Source organism: Pleurodeles waltl, chromosome 1_1 (assembly GCF_031143425.1).
Source record: "Pleurodeles waltl isolate 20211129_DDA chromosome 1_1, aPleWal1.hap1.20221129, whole genome shotgun sequence".
In the NCBI taxonomy this organism is placed as follows: Eukaryota; Metazoa; Chordata; class Amphibia; order Caudata; family Salamandridae; genus Pleurodeles; species Pleurodeles waltl.
Window position 1 is genome coordinate 783,356,559 of NC_090436.1, and position 15,858 is coordinate 783,372,416.

Below are 15,858 nucleotides of genomic sequence, written 5' to 3' on the forward strand. Positions count from 1 at the left end.
CACTCCCCTTTCCACTGTCCAGTTTCATGCCAGAGCAGGGACTGGAGGTCCCTGAATCGGTGCAGACTGGTTTATGCAAGGAGGGCACAAAATGTGCCCTACAAAGCATACCAGTGGCTTGGGGGGCTACCCCTCCCAAGCCATAAAACACCCATTTCCAAAGGAAGAGGGTGTTGCCTCCCTCTCAAACACCCATTTCCAAAGGAAGAGGGTGTTGCCTCCCTCTCCCAAAGGAAATCCTCTGTTCTGCCTTCCTGGGCTTGAGCTGTTCAAGCAGTAGGAGGGGTGGCAGCAGCGCGGGCTGTATGGAAACCCCGGAAAGCTGGGAGAGCAATGCTAGGGGTCCTCTAAGGAGCCCCCAGAGTACATGGAATCACACAGCCAATACTGTCAACAGTATTGGGGTATTATTCAGACATGTTTGATACCAAACATGCCCAGGTTCTGAGTTACCAATATGAAGCTGGAAATACGTAGTGACCTGGTGCAGTGACCTGAGGGAAAGGGTGCATGCACCTTTTCACGCACGCTGCTATGGCAGGCCTGCAGACACATTTTACGTGGGCTCCCCTGGGAGGCATAATACATGCTGCAGCCCATGGGGAACCCCTGGTGCCCCAATGCCCTGGGTACCATATAGTAGTAACTTATAATGGGGCACTAGCATACCAAATATGGGGTATTTGTGGTCCATGCAACCAAGTTTAAAGGGAGAGAGCCCATCACTGGGGTCCTGGTTAGCAGGGTCCCAGTGCACACAGTAAAAACATACTGACAACAGGCAAAAAGTGAGGCTAACCATAGCAAAAAGAGGGTACTTTCCTACAAAAGGCAAATAGGCTTTCACTGAGCAAGTAATCTCAATGCTAGATGGGCAAGTCACATTTATTTTATTTGGTCCTAAAACTGCTTTGAATTCTCTCGTTGAAAAAATTAATTTCCACTGGAACTTCCTGTTGTTCCAAATTCGAAGCGACATGGTAAATTCAAATCTGGAATAATATAAAATAGTGTCTAAACATACAGGTTTCATGCCAATCAAATTATTGTACGGCTTGTTGATGCCAACTCAACCATTGGATATGGTCAGCATTTGAAAATGATTTAGTGAGTCATTTAAAGTATTCAGACTGCCAAAACACTAAGATGGATATGGTCGTAGCCTCACATTCACCAGCCCTTTGAAGGACACCAGCTACATTTGTAGTTTTTTTATATTGCTCATGTGGGGCATTTTTGACAAAAAAGTGCTGTTGCCAACAATGTAATGGCAAAAATAAAAATCACGGAAGGCCATCAAGCCATGGCAGCCGACTCCGCATTGTTTCAATGAAATAAACCCCCAAAGCGGTGTTTTATTTCTGTGAAGCAAACAAGCAACGTCACTGATGATGTCATAGTAGGCTCACAGATCATGGGACTGTCTGACATGTATGTGGGATGGCCTTTTACGCCATTTTTAGGATTGCTCAGTGACGTATGGGCTGCCAATGAGTAGTTTCTGAAGATGCGGCCATATGAGGTAAAGCAGCGTGGGGAACTGTGATGGACTCAATGTGGAACAATTTACTAGTTAGCGGGGGATATCCATAGCAAACACACTTTACAAAACAATCAAGGCTGTATATCAGCTGTTAAATATGCCTGTGTTGTTGTATAACCTTTCATATAATCTCATCAATGGCAGATATGAAAATGTAATTATATGACACAAAGCATTAGATATAATCAACACAATCAGCCCATAATTCCATACCCTTGATTATCTTTTCTGCAACTTTAAATGTCCCATGCAGCTCTCAAGTTGGGAGTCTTCATCTTGCAACCCATAGAGGTTACAGAGATGTAGCTTACATCCACTGTTTATGTCAAAACTCAATTGATGTTATAATTGCTGCTCTTTAACTAAAAGCCAATCGCATACAGGGGCAGAGATATCATTAAGAAATCAGGTGCCGCAGCATTGAGGCCCAGGAGTGTGAGTGGCCCTTTGCACCCCAATTAAATTGCTATATTTTGCAACATAAATGAGGGGTAAATAGACTCAATTCCTTGCTTGGATCCAGGTGCATTGCACCATTGCTACACAAACGGAAAGATCATATTTTTGGATGTCTTCGCGAAAGCTGAAAGAAAATATCTTTGCTCAGCTGGAAAAATTACTAAAAATTCAAAAACTAGTCCTAGAATTTTGCTTTATAATTGTATTGATATCATAAAAGAGAACCCTTAAAGGGTGAAGCATTACTTCAATTAGAGTAGTCAAGCTTGACTGGCTAAATCACTTAAGTGTCAAAAGCTGATAGTTAGCAGGGGATATCTCGCATCCAGCACACTCGAACGATCCCCTGGTTTTAGAAAACATTGCTGATTAAAGATGCATAATTGGTGGATTACAGTTCGCACTTCTGGAAAGTATCCGAAGAACAGTCTGTTTTTACGGTATTATAACTTACTGCGATGTCACCCCTGTAGTTCTTAAATTGTTTATACATAAAACAAATGCAGATGCGGTGTGTGGATTCAAATTGTTTTTTCATTTATAAAAACCAAGCTAAAACGGGCAAATGCATGTATTCGTTATACAAAACAATATTACACCGAGTCCGTTATTATGCCATAGTAAGGTAAATTATCAAAAGTAAACAGCTGATGCATCTTTTATACAGCAGAGGTAGTAGTGGCAATATGGAACATTTCAAGTATCAATAAAAAAAAATGTTATTCTGAAACAAAATATCGAATTAAAGAACTGAGCTCAGCTTTGATTATAGTGACAAACCGAAAGCATACTCTGGTCAATAAAACAATTTAAATGAGGGGCTATTTTAAAAGGAAAAACAAACCGAAACAAAGAAAAGGAAACTAAAATTCGAAAGTTCATAACCGTGTCCGTCGTTTAAATAGGATTAATAGATCAAGCACAGGATTATTTACAAATTAAATTAAGAAAACCATTCCAACACTGTGAATACCATACACCAACTACTCCAGACGGTGCCTTGTAGCTGAATGAAAATGTTTGCAAAGCTTCCTGATTCACTGGAAATAAAATTGAAACGTACACATTGTTATAAGACGGGCCGTGATTAGGTAAACTGTGCTACTTGTTATATTCGTTTGCAGATCTTGGCATTTTATCACATCTGTTCATACCAATAAAAAAGGTCATTCTCTTTCACAAAATACAAAAATACAATTAGAATAAAACCTATCAGTGACTCGAACAACTTCAAGAGAATCCTTGGCAGGTAAACCATTAGTAGCTTTTTTGTCTCCGTGTTGGCTAGTGCTTCCAACAAACATACATGATTTCATGACTTCACCATTACATCAAATGCCATCTAGACCTTGGTCTCCATCATCCCTCGGGTCATATTTTTTCCATAAAAAGTTCTCATTCTTTTTCCAAAGAGAAGTATCCCACTCTCCTTTCTTTTTTGGCACAGTTGGACTAGCTCGTTCACAAACTTCCTCTACCACAGAGATGTCGGTGAACTTGCTAAGACTCTCATCATTTTGTTCATTGAGTATGTCCCAAAAATCCTTTGGTCTGGTTTTAGCTTTTACTGCTGATGGCTTTGAGTGCGGGCGTCTTAAAGGGGAGGTATGGCTGCTGCTACCACTTCTGAAGAGGTCATCAAGAATGGAGGTGTCTCCAATTAAGTCTGCAATTACATTTTTCTCAGCAACTTGGCAACCAGCCTTATTTCTTTCAATTTTCTGCAATAATGTTCTTCTTGGAGATTCAATTTCTAATGTGTTTTCTGTAATCCTTCTCCCAGACGTTTCTTGCACTAAAACAGGTTTGCAAATGGGGAGAGGTGATGCCATAAGTTCTTCTGATGTGTGCTCGATTTTCTGGCTGCTACTGTTTGTAGTCCTCCTATTGGACAATTGTCTTCCTTCTGCAATTCTGTTGTTTGTGTCTGAATCGTAATCCAGCTTGACTGTTTTCCTATTTTGGTGCTTTCTGCTGCATGAATCTTCAGCACCTCTAGAGGACTGATCTTCAGCTTGGTCAAAGGCTCTCAGTACGGACTTTCCCTCATTACATTTTGAACTTTTCACTATCGACTTTTGAGTTTGCTCCTCTGCTTTCCCAACATCAATCGGAAGCTCGGCTGGAAATTGAACAGTTAAAATGTCTTTAAGCTCAGCCCACTGAGATGTATAAAAATCTCTCAGCAGTTGCTGTCGATCCTCAGACCTGTCTCTCACAATCTGCTCTGCAAATTCTTCAGCTGAATTCATATGAAAGTGCGACACCATCTCTTCAAGCTGCTTCCTGCAAGTACAAGGATTATGATATTATTACAAACTGAAGATTTACAGAAACATATAAACTCTAACGTAGCACTTTTGCCACAAAAAACTACTAAAGAAACATAGAGAAATCATTTTGTAAGTGTATGGCAACTGTGAGGTAAAAACGTCATGGTTTAAGAGTAAACAGGCAAGTCAAATTTACAATATATACATGTTGCAAGAAAGACTATTGAGCACAGATAACTGAGTAATTGATGATCTTCTTAAGTATTCCAATTTAAAATCAGTAATCATTTACACTAGTCCACGATTTAAACTGTTACCACCACGACATCACAAAAAGCTTTCTCCCTTCACAGAACAAGGAATGTTCCAACAGATTACAAATAAAACAGGAAATAACTTTAGACATCCTCTACAGTTTTGGGGTCCTGGTGAATGCAGTCCACCAAATACCTCCCCTCCCTCCACAGAACAAGGGATGTCTCAACAGTTTAAGAAGAAAACAAAAATAACTTTAGACATCCGCTCCAATTTTGGGGTTCTGGTAAATACTGGGCACCAGACAAAAGAATGCAAAGAGTGGGTTTGGTGTTGTCAGAGTACTACAAACACAGGATGGAAAACAAAGTTCCATCACTGCTGCTCTATCCCTCCTGGTGTGGCAAGAGCATGAGGTAACCACCATATAAAAGAGACCCCATGCCGCCCCCTAACTTTATTTAATCTCTACATATTATTAAATAAAATGGCATGTAGCACCACTCCTCTCCCCTTTACCATATATGCAACTGGAAGTCACAGATTAAGGTATGGGATTGTGGCAAGAAACTGGTCAAAGAGGGAGGAAGTAAAGGGTGGACTGGTGCCAATACAAAAACAAGCATAGTCAAAGTCAACCGGCCTGGCTTTTAATGGCTGCCAGTGGTTCTCTCCTGGCTTTGCCAATATCTGTGTGCATGAGGTAGACGTCTTAGAGTGTATTTTTGCTTTAGAATTAGTAATAATACATTTTAAAGCATTTAAATATAACTGCTGGGCATGGGCACAAATCAACAGCCATTTTTGAATATTTTTGGCTTGATTTAGAGTTTGGTGGATGGGTTTACTCAGTCACAAACGTGACACAATTTCCTTAGGAAATATTGTAATCGTAATACGGCGGGTGGGATATCTGTCACGTTTGTAACGGACTAACCAATCAGCCAAACTCTAAATCAGGTCCTTAATCGTTCTTTGCTGTTTCAAGATGGCTGATGCACTGAAGAACAAGTTACTTACCTTCGGTAACGAGGTATCTGGTAGAGACTCTATCTAGCTGCAGATTCCTTACCTTAGAATTCCCTGGCGTCAGCTTCGAATCCGGAGTTTTTTCTGAGCAGTACCCTGCGTGGGCGTCGTCGGGCATCGTCGTTCGGATCCGCGTGCGTCGTCAGAGCCGTCTATGACGTCACAGTTGTCCATATAGAAGCCGTCTCGACGCGCGTACGTCAGTTCTTTTCCACAACTTCCCACGCCAGAAGCGCAGAGTCATGGAAGAACCAACCAATATACATTTAACCTCTTTGACTGTTTGGAGTAAAAACACTTTCATGCCTATAATAGAGGCAAAAGTTGCCAAAATCAAAAATATACATATGTACACATAGAAACATATATACATATATATACACATATCCACATGAGAAAAAATTTCCCCAGAGCGGGGAGGCTTGGGCGGGTGTAAGGAATCTGCAGCTAGATAGAGTGTCTACCAGATACCTTGTTACCAAAGGTAAGTAACTTGTTCATCTGATAGAGACTTCTAGCTGAAGCTTCCTTACCTTAGAGTAGATACCCAAGCTATAACCCATGGCGGTGGGTCAGAAGGAGATTTTGTTTTTTATTTTTTATACTAGGAAGTCCGGCAAGACAAAACGGGCAAAATGCCCCTCTCTTCTCACCTGGCTATCCAGGCAGTAGTGTTTTGCAAACGTGTGTAAAGAAGCCCACGTTGCGGCCTGACAGATGTCCACCACCGGTACGCCACGTGCTAACGCAGTGGTAGCAGCTTTCCCCCTGGTGGAATGAGCTCTCAAGCCCTCGGGAGGCTGCTTCTTCGCCAAAGCGTAGCATATTTTTATAAAGAGAACGACCCAGCGTGAAATGGATCGTTTCTGTACTGCCCGACCCTGCTTTGCACCAACGTACCCCACAAAGAGTTGGTTGTCCACCCGGAACTCTTTAGTGTGGTCAAGGTAGAACGATAACGCTCTTTTTGGGTCCAGTCAATGGAGATGCTCCTCTTCCTTAGAGGGATGCGGTGGTGCAAAGAAGGTGGGCAGGGTGATATTTTGACCCAGATGGAAAGGGGTCACCACCTTGGGGACGAAAGAGGCACGAGCTCTTAACACCACCTTGTCAGGATATATCATGAGATAAGGTGGCTTAGAAGATAAAGCCTGCAGCTCACTCACTCTCCTGGCAGATGTAATTGCCATCAAAAAGGCTGTCTTAATAGTGAGCAGCCGGAGAGGACAGTTATGCAAGGGCTCGAAAGGAGCACACATAAGGAAGGTAAGAACCAAATTAAGATCCCACTGGGGCATAACGAAAGGCACAGGCGGGAACAGATGTACAAGCCCTTTAAAAAACCTCTGCACTATAGGTGATTTAAACAGAGATGGTTGATCAGGCAACTGAAGAAAAGCCGATAAGGCTTCAAGATAGCCCTTGAGAGTCCCCAAGGAGGAACCCTGCTGGGCGAGAGACAAAATAAACAAAAGGATGTTAGACAGAGAAGAAGAAAGAGGATCAATAGACCTCTCTGAACAATATGAAACAAAACGTTTCCAACGGCAGGCGTAGATCAACTTAGTAGAGGGACGCCTGGCTGCCAGAATGACATCACAGACCTCGGGAGGGAGGTCATAAACCATCAACTGTCGCCACTCAATCTCCATGCATGAAGGTGCAGAGTTGACAGGTTCGGGTGGAGAACGTTCCCCTGCTGCTGCGACAGAAGATCCTCCCGAAGAGGCAGCCTGATTGGAGGACCGCTGCTCATTTTGAGAAGCTCTGGATACCAAACTCTCCTTGCCCAATCCGGAGCCACAAGGATTACTTGGGCATGGTCGTTCTTGATTTTCTTGAGAACTCTGGACAGAAGTGGTATAGGCAGAAAAGCGTACAGGAGGCCTGAACTCCACTCACGATGAAAAGCATCACCTAGCGATAGCCCCCTTGGAAACTCCAACGCGCAAAACTGCTGACATTGCGCGTTCTGTGCGGAGGCGAACAGATCTAACCAAGGCTCTCCCCACTGCTGAAAGAGTCCTTGCGCCACCTCCGGATGGAGACATCATTCGTGATCCTCTAAGCATTTTCGGCTGAGTTCGTCTGCTCTGGCATTAAGAGAACCTGCCAGGTGTTGAACCACCAGGGTCATGCCCTGCTGTTCCAGCCATGTCCAGAGACGTAAAGCCTCTTGAAAAAGGGTCCATGACCCCACACCGCCCTGCTTGTTGCAGTACCACACTGCAGTAGTGTTGTCCGTGAACACCTGCACCACCTTCCCTTTCACAACAGGAAGAAATGCTTTTAATGCTAGCCGGATCGCCCGAAGCTCCAACAAGTTGATGTGGAGCCCGGATTCCGCCGGAGACCAGTGACCTCTGATCTCCACCTCCCCCAGATGGCCGCCCCATCCCAGAAGTGACACATCTGTCACTACTGTTAGATCTGGTTGGGGAAGGGAGAGGGGTCTGCCCTTGACCCACTTGCAGTTCACTAACCACCACTGCAGATCTTCCGCAGTCCTCTCCGGGATCTGAACCACGTTGGTAAGATTTCCCTGATGCTGTGCCCATTGGAACTTCAGGTCCCACTGCAGAGCCCTCATGCGCCATCTGGCATGCTTGACCAACAGGATGCAGGAAGCCATGAGTCCCAGCAGCCTCAGAGTCTGTCTCACAGACCAGGATAGAGGCCGAAACATCGGAATCATAACCTGAATATCCTCAACCCGCTGATCAGGCAGATAAGCCCTATACTGCACTGTGTCCAGAACAGCTCCGATGAAAGAGAGCTTCTGAGAGGGAGTCAGGTGTGACTTCGGCACATTTATAGTGAACCCCAGCGAATGCAAGAGGTCCGCCGTCGTCTGGAGGTGGGTGACGAGAGCCTGGGGCGTAGGAGCCTTCAACAGCCAATCGTCCAGGTAGGGGAAGGCTGAAATCCCTGACCTGCGCAAATGAGCTGCCACCACCGCCATCACCTATGTGAACACCCGAGGGGCACTGGTGAGACCGAAAGGAAGCACCGTAAACTGAAAGTGCTCGTGGCCCACCTTGAACCGCAGGTAACGCCTGTGGCTTGGCAGGATAGCAATATGGAAATATGCATCCTGCAAATCCAACGCTACCATCCAGTCTCCTTGGTCTAGGGCAGACAAAACCTGAGCAAGAGTGAGCATCTTGAATTTCTCCTTCTTGAGGAAGAGATTGACGTCCCTTAAATCCAAGATAGGGCGAAGGCCTTTGTTCTTTTTGGGAATCAGAAAGTAGCGGGAATAACAACCACTGCCTACTTCTGATATCGGGACTCTTTCTATGGCTCCCTTGGCCAAGAGAGCTGTAACTTCCTTGCGGAGCAAAGCCAGATGGTCCTCCATCAGCCATTCCTTTGTCGGAGGGATAGAAGGAGGAAAAGACTGGAAGGGAAGGGAGTAGCCCTTCCGTATGATCTGCAGGACCCACTTGTCCGTGGTGATGGAAAGCCAGTGAGGGAGATGAAAACGAATCCTCCCTCCAACTGGACGGACATGATCCCGTAGAACCACACTAGGAGGGCTTGAGTGCAGTGGAGGGGGGCTGTGTGGCGGCCGACCTCTGGCCAGACCCTCTGGGTCTGATGGTACCACGACCACGTCCTGTTCCGGAATGCTGTGAAGCCTGAGGACGGTGGCTAAACTGTGGCTGGCGTGGTGCCACGCCCCTCCCGAAGCCTCGGAAGGGGCGAAAGACAGACTGCTGTCGTGCCGGCGCTGAAAGGCCCAAGGATCTGGCTGTGGCTCGAGAATCCTTGAACCTCTCAAGCGCGGAGTCTGCCTTTTCGCCAAAAAGGCAAGAGCCATCAAAGGGCATGTCCATCAAGCTGGACTGGACATCCCCTGAAAATCCAGTAGAAAGTAGCCAGGCGTGGCGATGTAGGGCCACTGACGATGAAATCGCTCTGCCCAGCGAGTTGGTCGTGTCCAAGCCACACCGGATTGTAAACTTGGCTGCATCTCTCCAATCCTTTACAGCCTGGGTGAGAGTGTCCCGTACGCCCTCCGGGACTTGGGGCAGCACTTGCGCCACCGTATCCCATAAAGTATGGGAATAACGGCCCAATAGGCAAGAGGTGTTTACAGACCTCAATGCCAGGCTGGAGGAAGAAAACATCTTCTTCCCAAGCTGATCCAGCCTCTTGGATTCCCTATCCGGGGGAGCGGAAGGGAAGGCACCACGGGAAGTAGAGGCTTGGACAACCAAGCTCTCAGGAGTGGGGTGTTGTGTCAGGAAACTAGGGTTGCTGGGAGCGGGTCTATGGCGGCGGCCGACCGTCCTATTCACAGGAGCCCCTGTGCTGGGTTTGGACCACGTACCCAAAAGGACGTCTGTAAGAGCCTCATTGAAGGGCAACAACGGCTCCGATGTTGACACCCCCGGCTGAAGCACTTCTGTCAGGATATTCGTCCTGACTGGCACCGTATGCAAATCTAGGTCCAAGACCTCAGCTGCCCTACACACCACCATAGCAAAAGAAGCACCCTCCTCCGTAGCCACATTAGGAGGAGAGAGCATACCAGTATCTGAGATGTGTCCAGTCCACTGGCCTCCCCTAGATCCTCATACCAGTCCTGCTGCAATCCTAATTCTAAAGGGTCCTCAGACCCCTCCCATTCCTCTCCTGCATCTGGCTGTTTCAAATAATGCTCAGACAATGATCTGGGCCGAATCGGCTCCGTCGAAGTCTGAGTCGACGTTGTTGCTCCGGATCATCCGGAATAAGGATGGGGCTGCCACCGGTGGGTGCCGGTGGCGGAATTGTCGACGTCGGACCCGGCGCCGAAGGTGGCCGACTGTGAGAGACCGGCGCCGGTCCAGATCCGTTATCGGATCCTGAGGTCCCCAACGGCGTTGAGGGCGAAGCCACCGGCGTCGAATCCGAAGTGGCCCCTGCTGACCCCGCGGGGCCCAAAGACCCACCCAAGGGTACAGCCCACTCAAAAACGAGAAGCATGGCCTCGTAGAATTCTTTTATTTGAGCGGGGGTCGATCTGGTCCCCGGAAAGGGGGGAAGACGCGGAGTCGACCCTGGCGACGTCTCCGCAGAACCGCGCTTGGAACGTCGACGTTCCCTAGACGCCTCGTCGGTCGACGGGCATGGCGAAGACGAAGTCCGCTTGGACTTCTTCTTCTTCTTGTGCCTCTTACCTTCCGATGACCTCGAATGTGAGGAAGAGGACTTGGGGCTCCGGGAGCAGTGCGCGACCTCCTCCTTCTGCAAGACCGTGACCTCCACGGAGTCGCGCCGACCAAAGACGAATGTCGGGCTGCAAGAAGCTTAAGGGATCTCTCCCTCAAGGCCTTCGGCGCCATGGCCCGACAATCGGAGCACGAGGTGGAATCGTGGTCCTTGTCCAGGCACCAAAGACAAACTCGGTGAGGATCCGTCACCGACATGGTGCGATGACACGCACCACACGGCTTGAATCCTGTCTTTCTCGAAGACATGACTCCAAACAGCCAAAAAAGCGTCGACAAACCGTCAAAGCAGGGTAGCTCTTTCCAAAACTGCACTTAACCGGCGCGGAAGGAAAAGAACTGACGTACGAGCGCCGAGACGGCGTCTATATAGACAACCGTGATGTCATAGACGGCTCCAACGACACTGACGACGCACGCGGAGCTGGTCGACGCACGCGGATCCGAACGACGGCGCGCGCGCGCAGGGTACTGCTCAGAAAAAACTCCTGATTCGAAGCTGATGCCAGGGAATTCTAAGGTAAGGAAGCTGCAGCTAGAAGTCTCTATCAGATATTGCACATTCAGCCAATGAAGAAGTAGGCTGACTCACAGTCCCATGCTAAATGGTGTGGTGGTCAGCGGAAGCGAACAACACCTCAGCAAACCAGTGGATGAAGAGGGCAGCCTGAAGCCCTTCGATGTATGTAAGTATATATGTATGCATTTTTAAATATTTTCTTTTTATATAAAAAAAAAACATTTTGTTAAGCAAGGAAGGTTCAGAAAACGAGATTTAACTGAAACAAGTCTAGTTTGATTTACTGTATGCAACAGGTCAATCATCACTATTGTTCTTTTCACCACTTCCAACTGTCAGTGATAGGAGGAAACATCTCTGAAAAATCCAGAAGAACATATGTTAGAAATGGGTTGTCTGGTTGGCAGTCAGTTTACACTCTGTCCAAGCAGGGACCCTCACTCTAGTTAGGGCAATGAAGGTACACACTGAAGATAACCCCTGCTCATCCCCTTGGTAGCTTGGCAGGGCCAGAAAGGCTTAACACAGAAGCACTGTGTAAAGTATTTGTACCAACACACGCACAGTAATGCAGTGAAAACAGTACAAAATGGACAATACACCAGTTTAGAAAAATAGGTAATATTTATCTAAATCAAACAAGACCAAAACTACTAAAATCTAACATATACACAATTCAAGATATGAATTTTCAAAAGAATAAGACTTACTCCATGGAAAACACTGGAAACGTTGATTTTAAACAAAGTACCTGGTTAGCGTAAAAAATAAAGCCACACCGGCAAGCGTGCGTCAGAAAAGACAGCAATGCGCTGATTCCTTACTCGTAAGTGAGGCCGTGCGTCGTTTCTTCTCCGGTTGGGTCTTTGGTGTGTCATTCTTCTCCCTCGCAAGAGAGCGATGCGTCAATTTCCAGACAGGGCACCTCCGATCCATGCAGGGTCAAAATAACTGACGCCGAGGAACGATGCGTGAAAAATCTGGTCGCACAGTGTTAGAAGACTGTGCTGCGGGGTGGTTGCGACGTTATCATCAGCCGCAAGCGGGTGTTGTTTCGTTTCTCCAGCCGCAATGTGTCCATTTCCCAGCTACAATGCAGTTAGAGCGTCGATTTTTGCAGTGAAGCGGGTAGCGCCCCATTTTTCAGCCATGTGGCAAGTGGTGCATCGAAAATTTCCCTGCACAGCGTTCTGTGTGTGTACTTTAGTTCTTGTTCTGTCAACTTCACCTTTCAGGGGCCCAGGGACAGGATAGGACACCACTTGGTAGGGCAGGAGTCTCAGAAGAGAGTCCAGGTACTGGCAGAGGTAGGCTTTGATGGCCCTGAGACTTCAAAACAGGAGGCAAGCTTAGTTCAAGCTCTTGGAGATTCTTCTCAAGCAGGAATGTACAACAAATTCAGTCTTTGTCCCTTTTCACAGGCAGAAGCAGCAACTTCAGGATAGCCCAACAAAGCGCAGTCACAGGCCAGGGCAGTACGTCTCCTCAGCTGTTCAGCTCTTCTCCTTGGCAGAGGGTCCTCTTGAATCCTTGAAGTAATTTAAAAATCTGGGGTGTTGGGGCCACTACTTATACCCCTTCCTGCATTTGAAGTTGACAAACTTCAAAGGAAAGTCTCAGTCTCTGTTGTTCACAGGATCCTGCCTTGCCCAGACCTGGCTCCAGGCCCACACCAGGGGGGTGCAGACTGCATTGTGTGAAGGCAGGCACAGCCCATCCAGGTGTAAGTGACCACTCCTCCCACCACTCAAACTCAGATGGCCCATCAGGATATGCAGGCTATACCCAAGCACCTTTTGTCTCACTGTGAAGAGGGGATTCACAAACAGCCCAACTGCCAGTCTGACCCAGACAGGGAATCCACAAACAGGCAGAGTCACAGAATGGTATAGGCAAGAAAATGCTCACTTTCTAAAAGTGGCTTTTTCAAACTGACAATCTAAAAACCAACTTCACAATAAGATGTATTTTTAAATTGTGAGTGCAGAGACACCAAACCCCAAATTTCTATCTGCTCCCACAGGGAATCTGCACTTTAAAATGATTTACAGGCAGCCCCCATGTTAACCTATGAGAGAGATAGGTCTTGAAACAGTGAAAAACTAATTTAGCAGTATTTCACTGTAAAACATGTGAAACACATCAGTACGTGTACCATCTTCAATATACACTGCACCCTGCCCATGGGGCTACCTAGGGCATACCTTAGGGGTGCCTTACAGGGCTGCTAATGTGGGTAGCACAACCAGTGCTGCAGGCCCACTACTAGCATTTGATTGACAGGCCCCGGGCACCTCCTGTACACTCTACTGGGGTCTTGCCTGTAGATCAAATATGCCAATCATGGACAAGCCAATCACACTTACAATTTACACAAGAGCACTTGCACTTTAGCAGTGGTCAGCAGTGGTAAAGTGCCCAGAGTACCAAAAACAGAGTCCAGCATGCAGTCAAAACATGGGAAGCAGAGGCAAAAAGACAGGGGAGACCACGCCAAGGATGCCAGGTCTAACAAAATAGATCGGTGCCCTAGCTTTCTTACCTCGTATAAGATCCGAAGGGGTCGGGATTGGGAACTGTAGAAGACAGGGGCTTGGAAGGTAGCGTAGGACATACATTTTATTTACTTTCTGGTTACAGGCATAACGTCTAGGCCAGCCTGAGTACTGCCATGATATGGGATGCTCACAAGCACTTAGCAGGTGCCTGGCAACATTCCTGGCTATTTTAGCTCTTCACTTTTGAACATTCACTCAGCATTGCATCCCCACATTTTTTCTGTTATTCTCCTTATTCAGTTCCTTCTCGTTCCTGCTCATTATCCTGCTATGATCTCTTTCTTTCCATCTATACCCCCTACTCGAGTATCTCTTCTTCTGGATTCTACACAGGCTTACTTCTGCTACTTCACCTCCGCAGCCAGCCTGTTTCTCCATGGCCTATTTAGCTTTAGGCCTTTATTCTGTTAGGGCTAGTTACAATCCTCCTTTGCAAGCTAGAGCTAACCTGCAATATTCTCCATGAATATATATTGACAGTTCATTAATTTATTATTTAAAGAAGTCTAATTGCTTGTCTTGCATTGTTTTATCTACAAGATTATAGAGCAGTGGTTCATTGGAAATCTGAGGCTATTGGTGTCATTACAAACCAGTTGGTTGGGGGGTGGGGTTGGAAGTCCCACTCAGCCAATAACCAAAATCCTTATCAGAGTGAACCATCAAAGTCACTAAATTACACTGTGCTTAACCCTCTGGTAGCCTGGCACAAAAGCAGTCTGGCTTAACTTAGAGGCAATGTGTAAAGTATTTATCCAACAATCACACAAACAGCAATAAAGTGAAAACATAATGCAAGAAAAATCAAATCGCAAACTACTGGTACGTGACCGCGCAAGACCGGGGCAAAGTTAGAAGTCAAGACCAACTTTGATAGTGCACGGGTCGGATACAAGGAGGTAGACTGGACCCGGTTTCGGCTTATCTTTGGACTTAAAAGAAACTTGAAGAAAAATGTTCTGGAGATGGTAGAGTCTCAGTGAGGCAAGGAAGCAGGCTGTAGTTTAGAGGAGGCCTTCAACGACGGGGAGCACCTATACGAAGGCTCAGTGAAGCTGTCAGCGATGGCAGGAAAAGCTCTTGGGGGGAAAAGCTGGATTTTCAGTCCAAGGAGGGTTTGCCGTTGATGGGGTGCTGGTCTTCATTGTATCCAGTGAAGATTTCTACCTTCTAAGAAGTTTTTCAGGAGCTCAGAATTCACCCAGTGGGGTGAGCCTGCAGGCAGAGCCGAATGGGGCTCCATGTGCAAGATACCGAGGACAGGAGGTCCTGCTGAAAAAGATCTGCTACTGTGGAGAAGAATGAAGCAGGACATGTGGCCAAATCAAATAAAATAAAATGTATAAAGCGCGCTACTCACCCGTGAGGGTCTCAAGGCGCGTGGGGGGGAGGGAGGGGAGGAGGGTCACTGTTCGAACAACCATGTTTTGAGGTTCTTTCTGAGGAGCAGGAGGTCTTTGGTTTTGTGGAGGTTGGTGGGGAGGGAGTTCCAGGTTTTGGGGGCGAGGTAGGAGAAGGACCTGCCTCCTGTGGTGGTGCGTTGGATGCGGGGGACTGTGGCTAAGGCGAGGTTGGCTGATCGGAGGTTGCGGGTGGGAGTGTGGAAGTTCACTCTTTCGTTGAGGTATGTAGGACTGGTGTTGTGGAGGGATTTGTGTGCGTGGATGAGGATCTTGAATGTTTTACTCTTGTTTATGGGGAGCCAGTGAAGGGTTTTGAGGTGTGGTGAGATTCGTTTGTGGCGGGGGAGGCAAAGGACGAGGCGTGCGACTGTGTTCTGGATTCTCTGGAGTTTGCTTGTGAGTTTAAGTATGGTGCCGGCGTGGAGGGCCCTAGTCTAGTCTGCTGCTGATGAGTGCATGGGTGACTGTCTTCCTGGTCTCTGGGGGAATCCATTTGAAGGATTTTTTTTTTAGAGTGCGGAGTGTGTGGAAGCAGGAGGAGATTAGAGCATTGATTTGCTGTGTCATGGAGAGGGAGGGGTCCAGGATGATGCCGAGGT

General features: G+C 46.9%; 1 protein-coding gene across 3 annotated transcripts in view; it reads right to left on the reverse strand.

Annotated features, from left to right (window-relative positions):
* Positions 1–2,518: 2,518 nt before the first annotated feature.
* ERCC6L2 (ERCC excision repair 6 like 2) overlaps positions 2,519–15,858 on the reverse strand; it is a 1,058,011-nt gene continuing 1,044,671 nt past the window's right edge. For all 3 annotated transcript variants that reach the window (XM_069227916.1, XM_069227908.1, XM_069227899.1), the window contains one exon: positions 2,519–4,288. In XM_069227916.1, the coding sequence (XP_069084017.1) occupies positions 3,334–4,288 (955 nt within the window). In that variant the 3' untranslated portion in view covers positions 2,519–3,333. The remainder of the gene's footprint in view (positions 4,289–15,858) is intronic.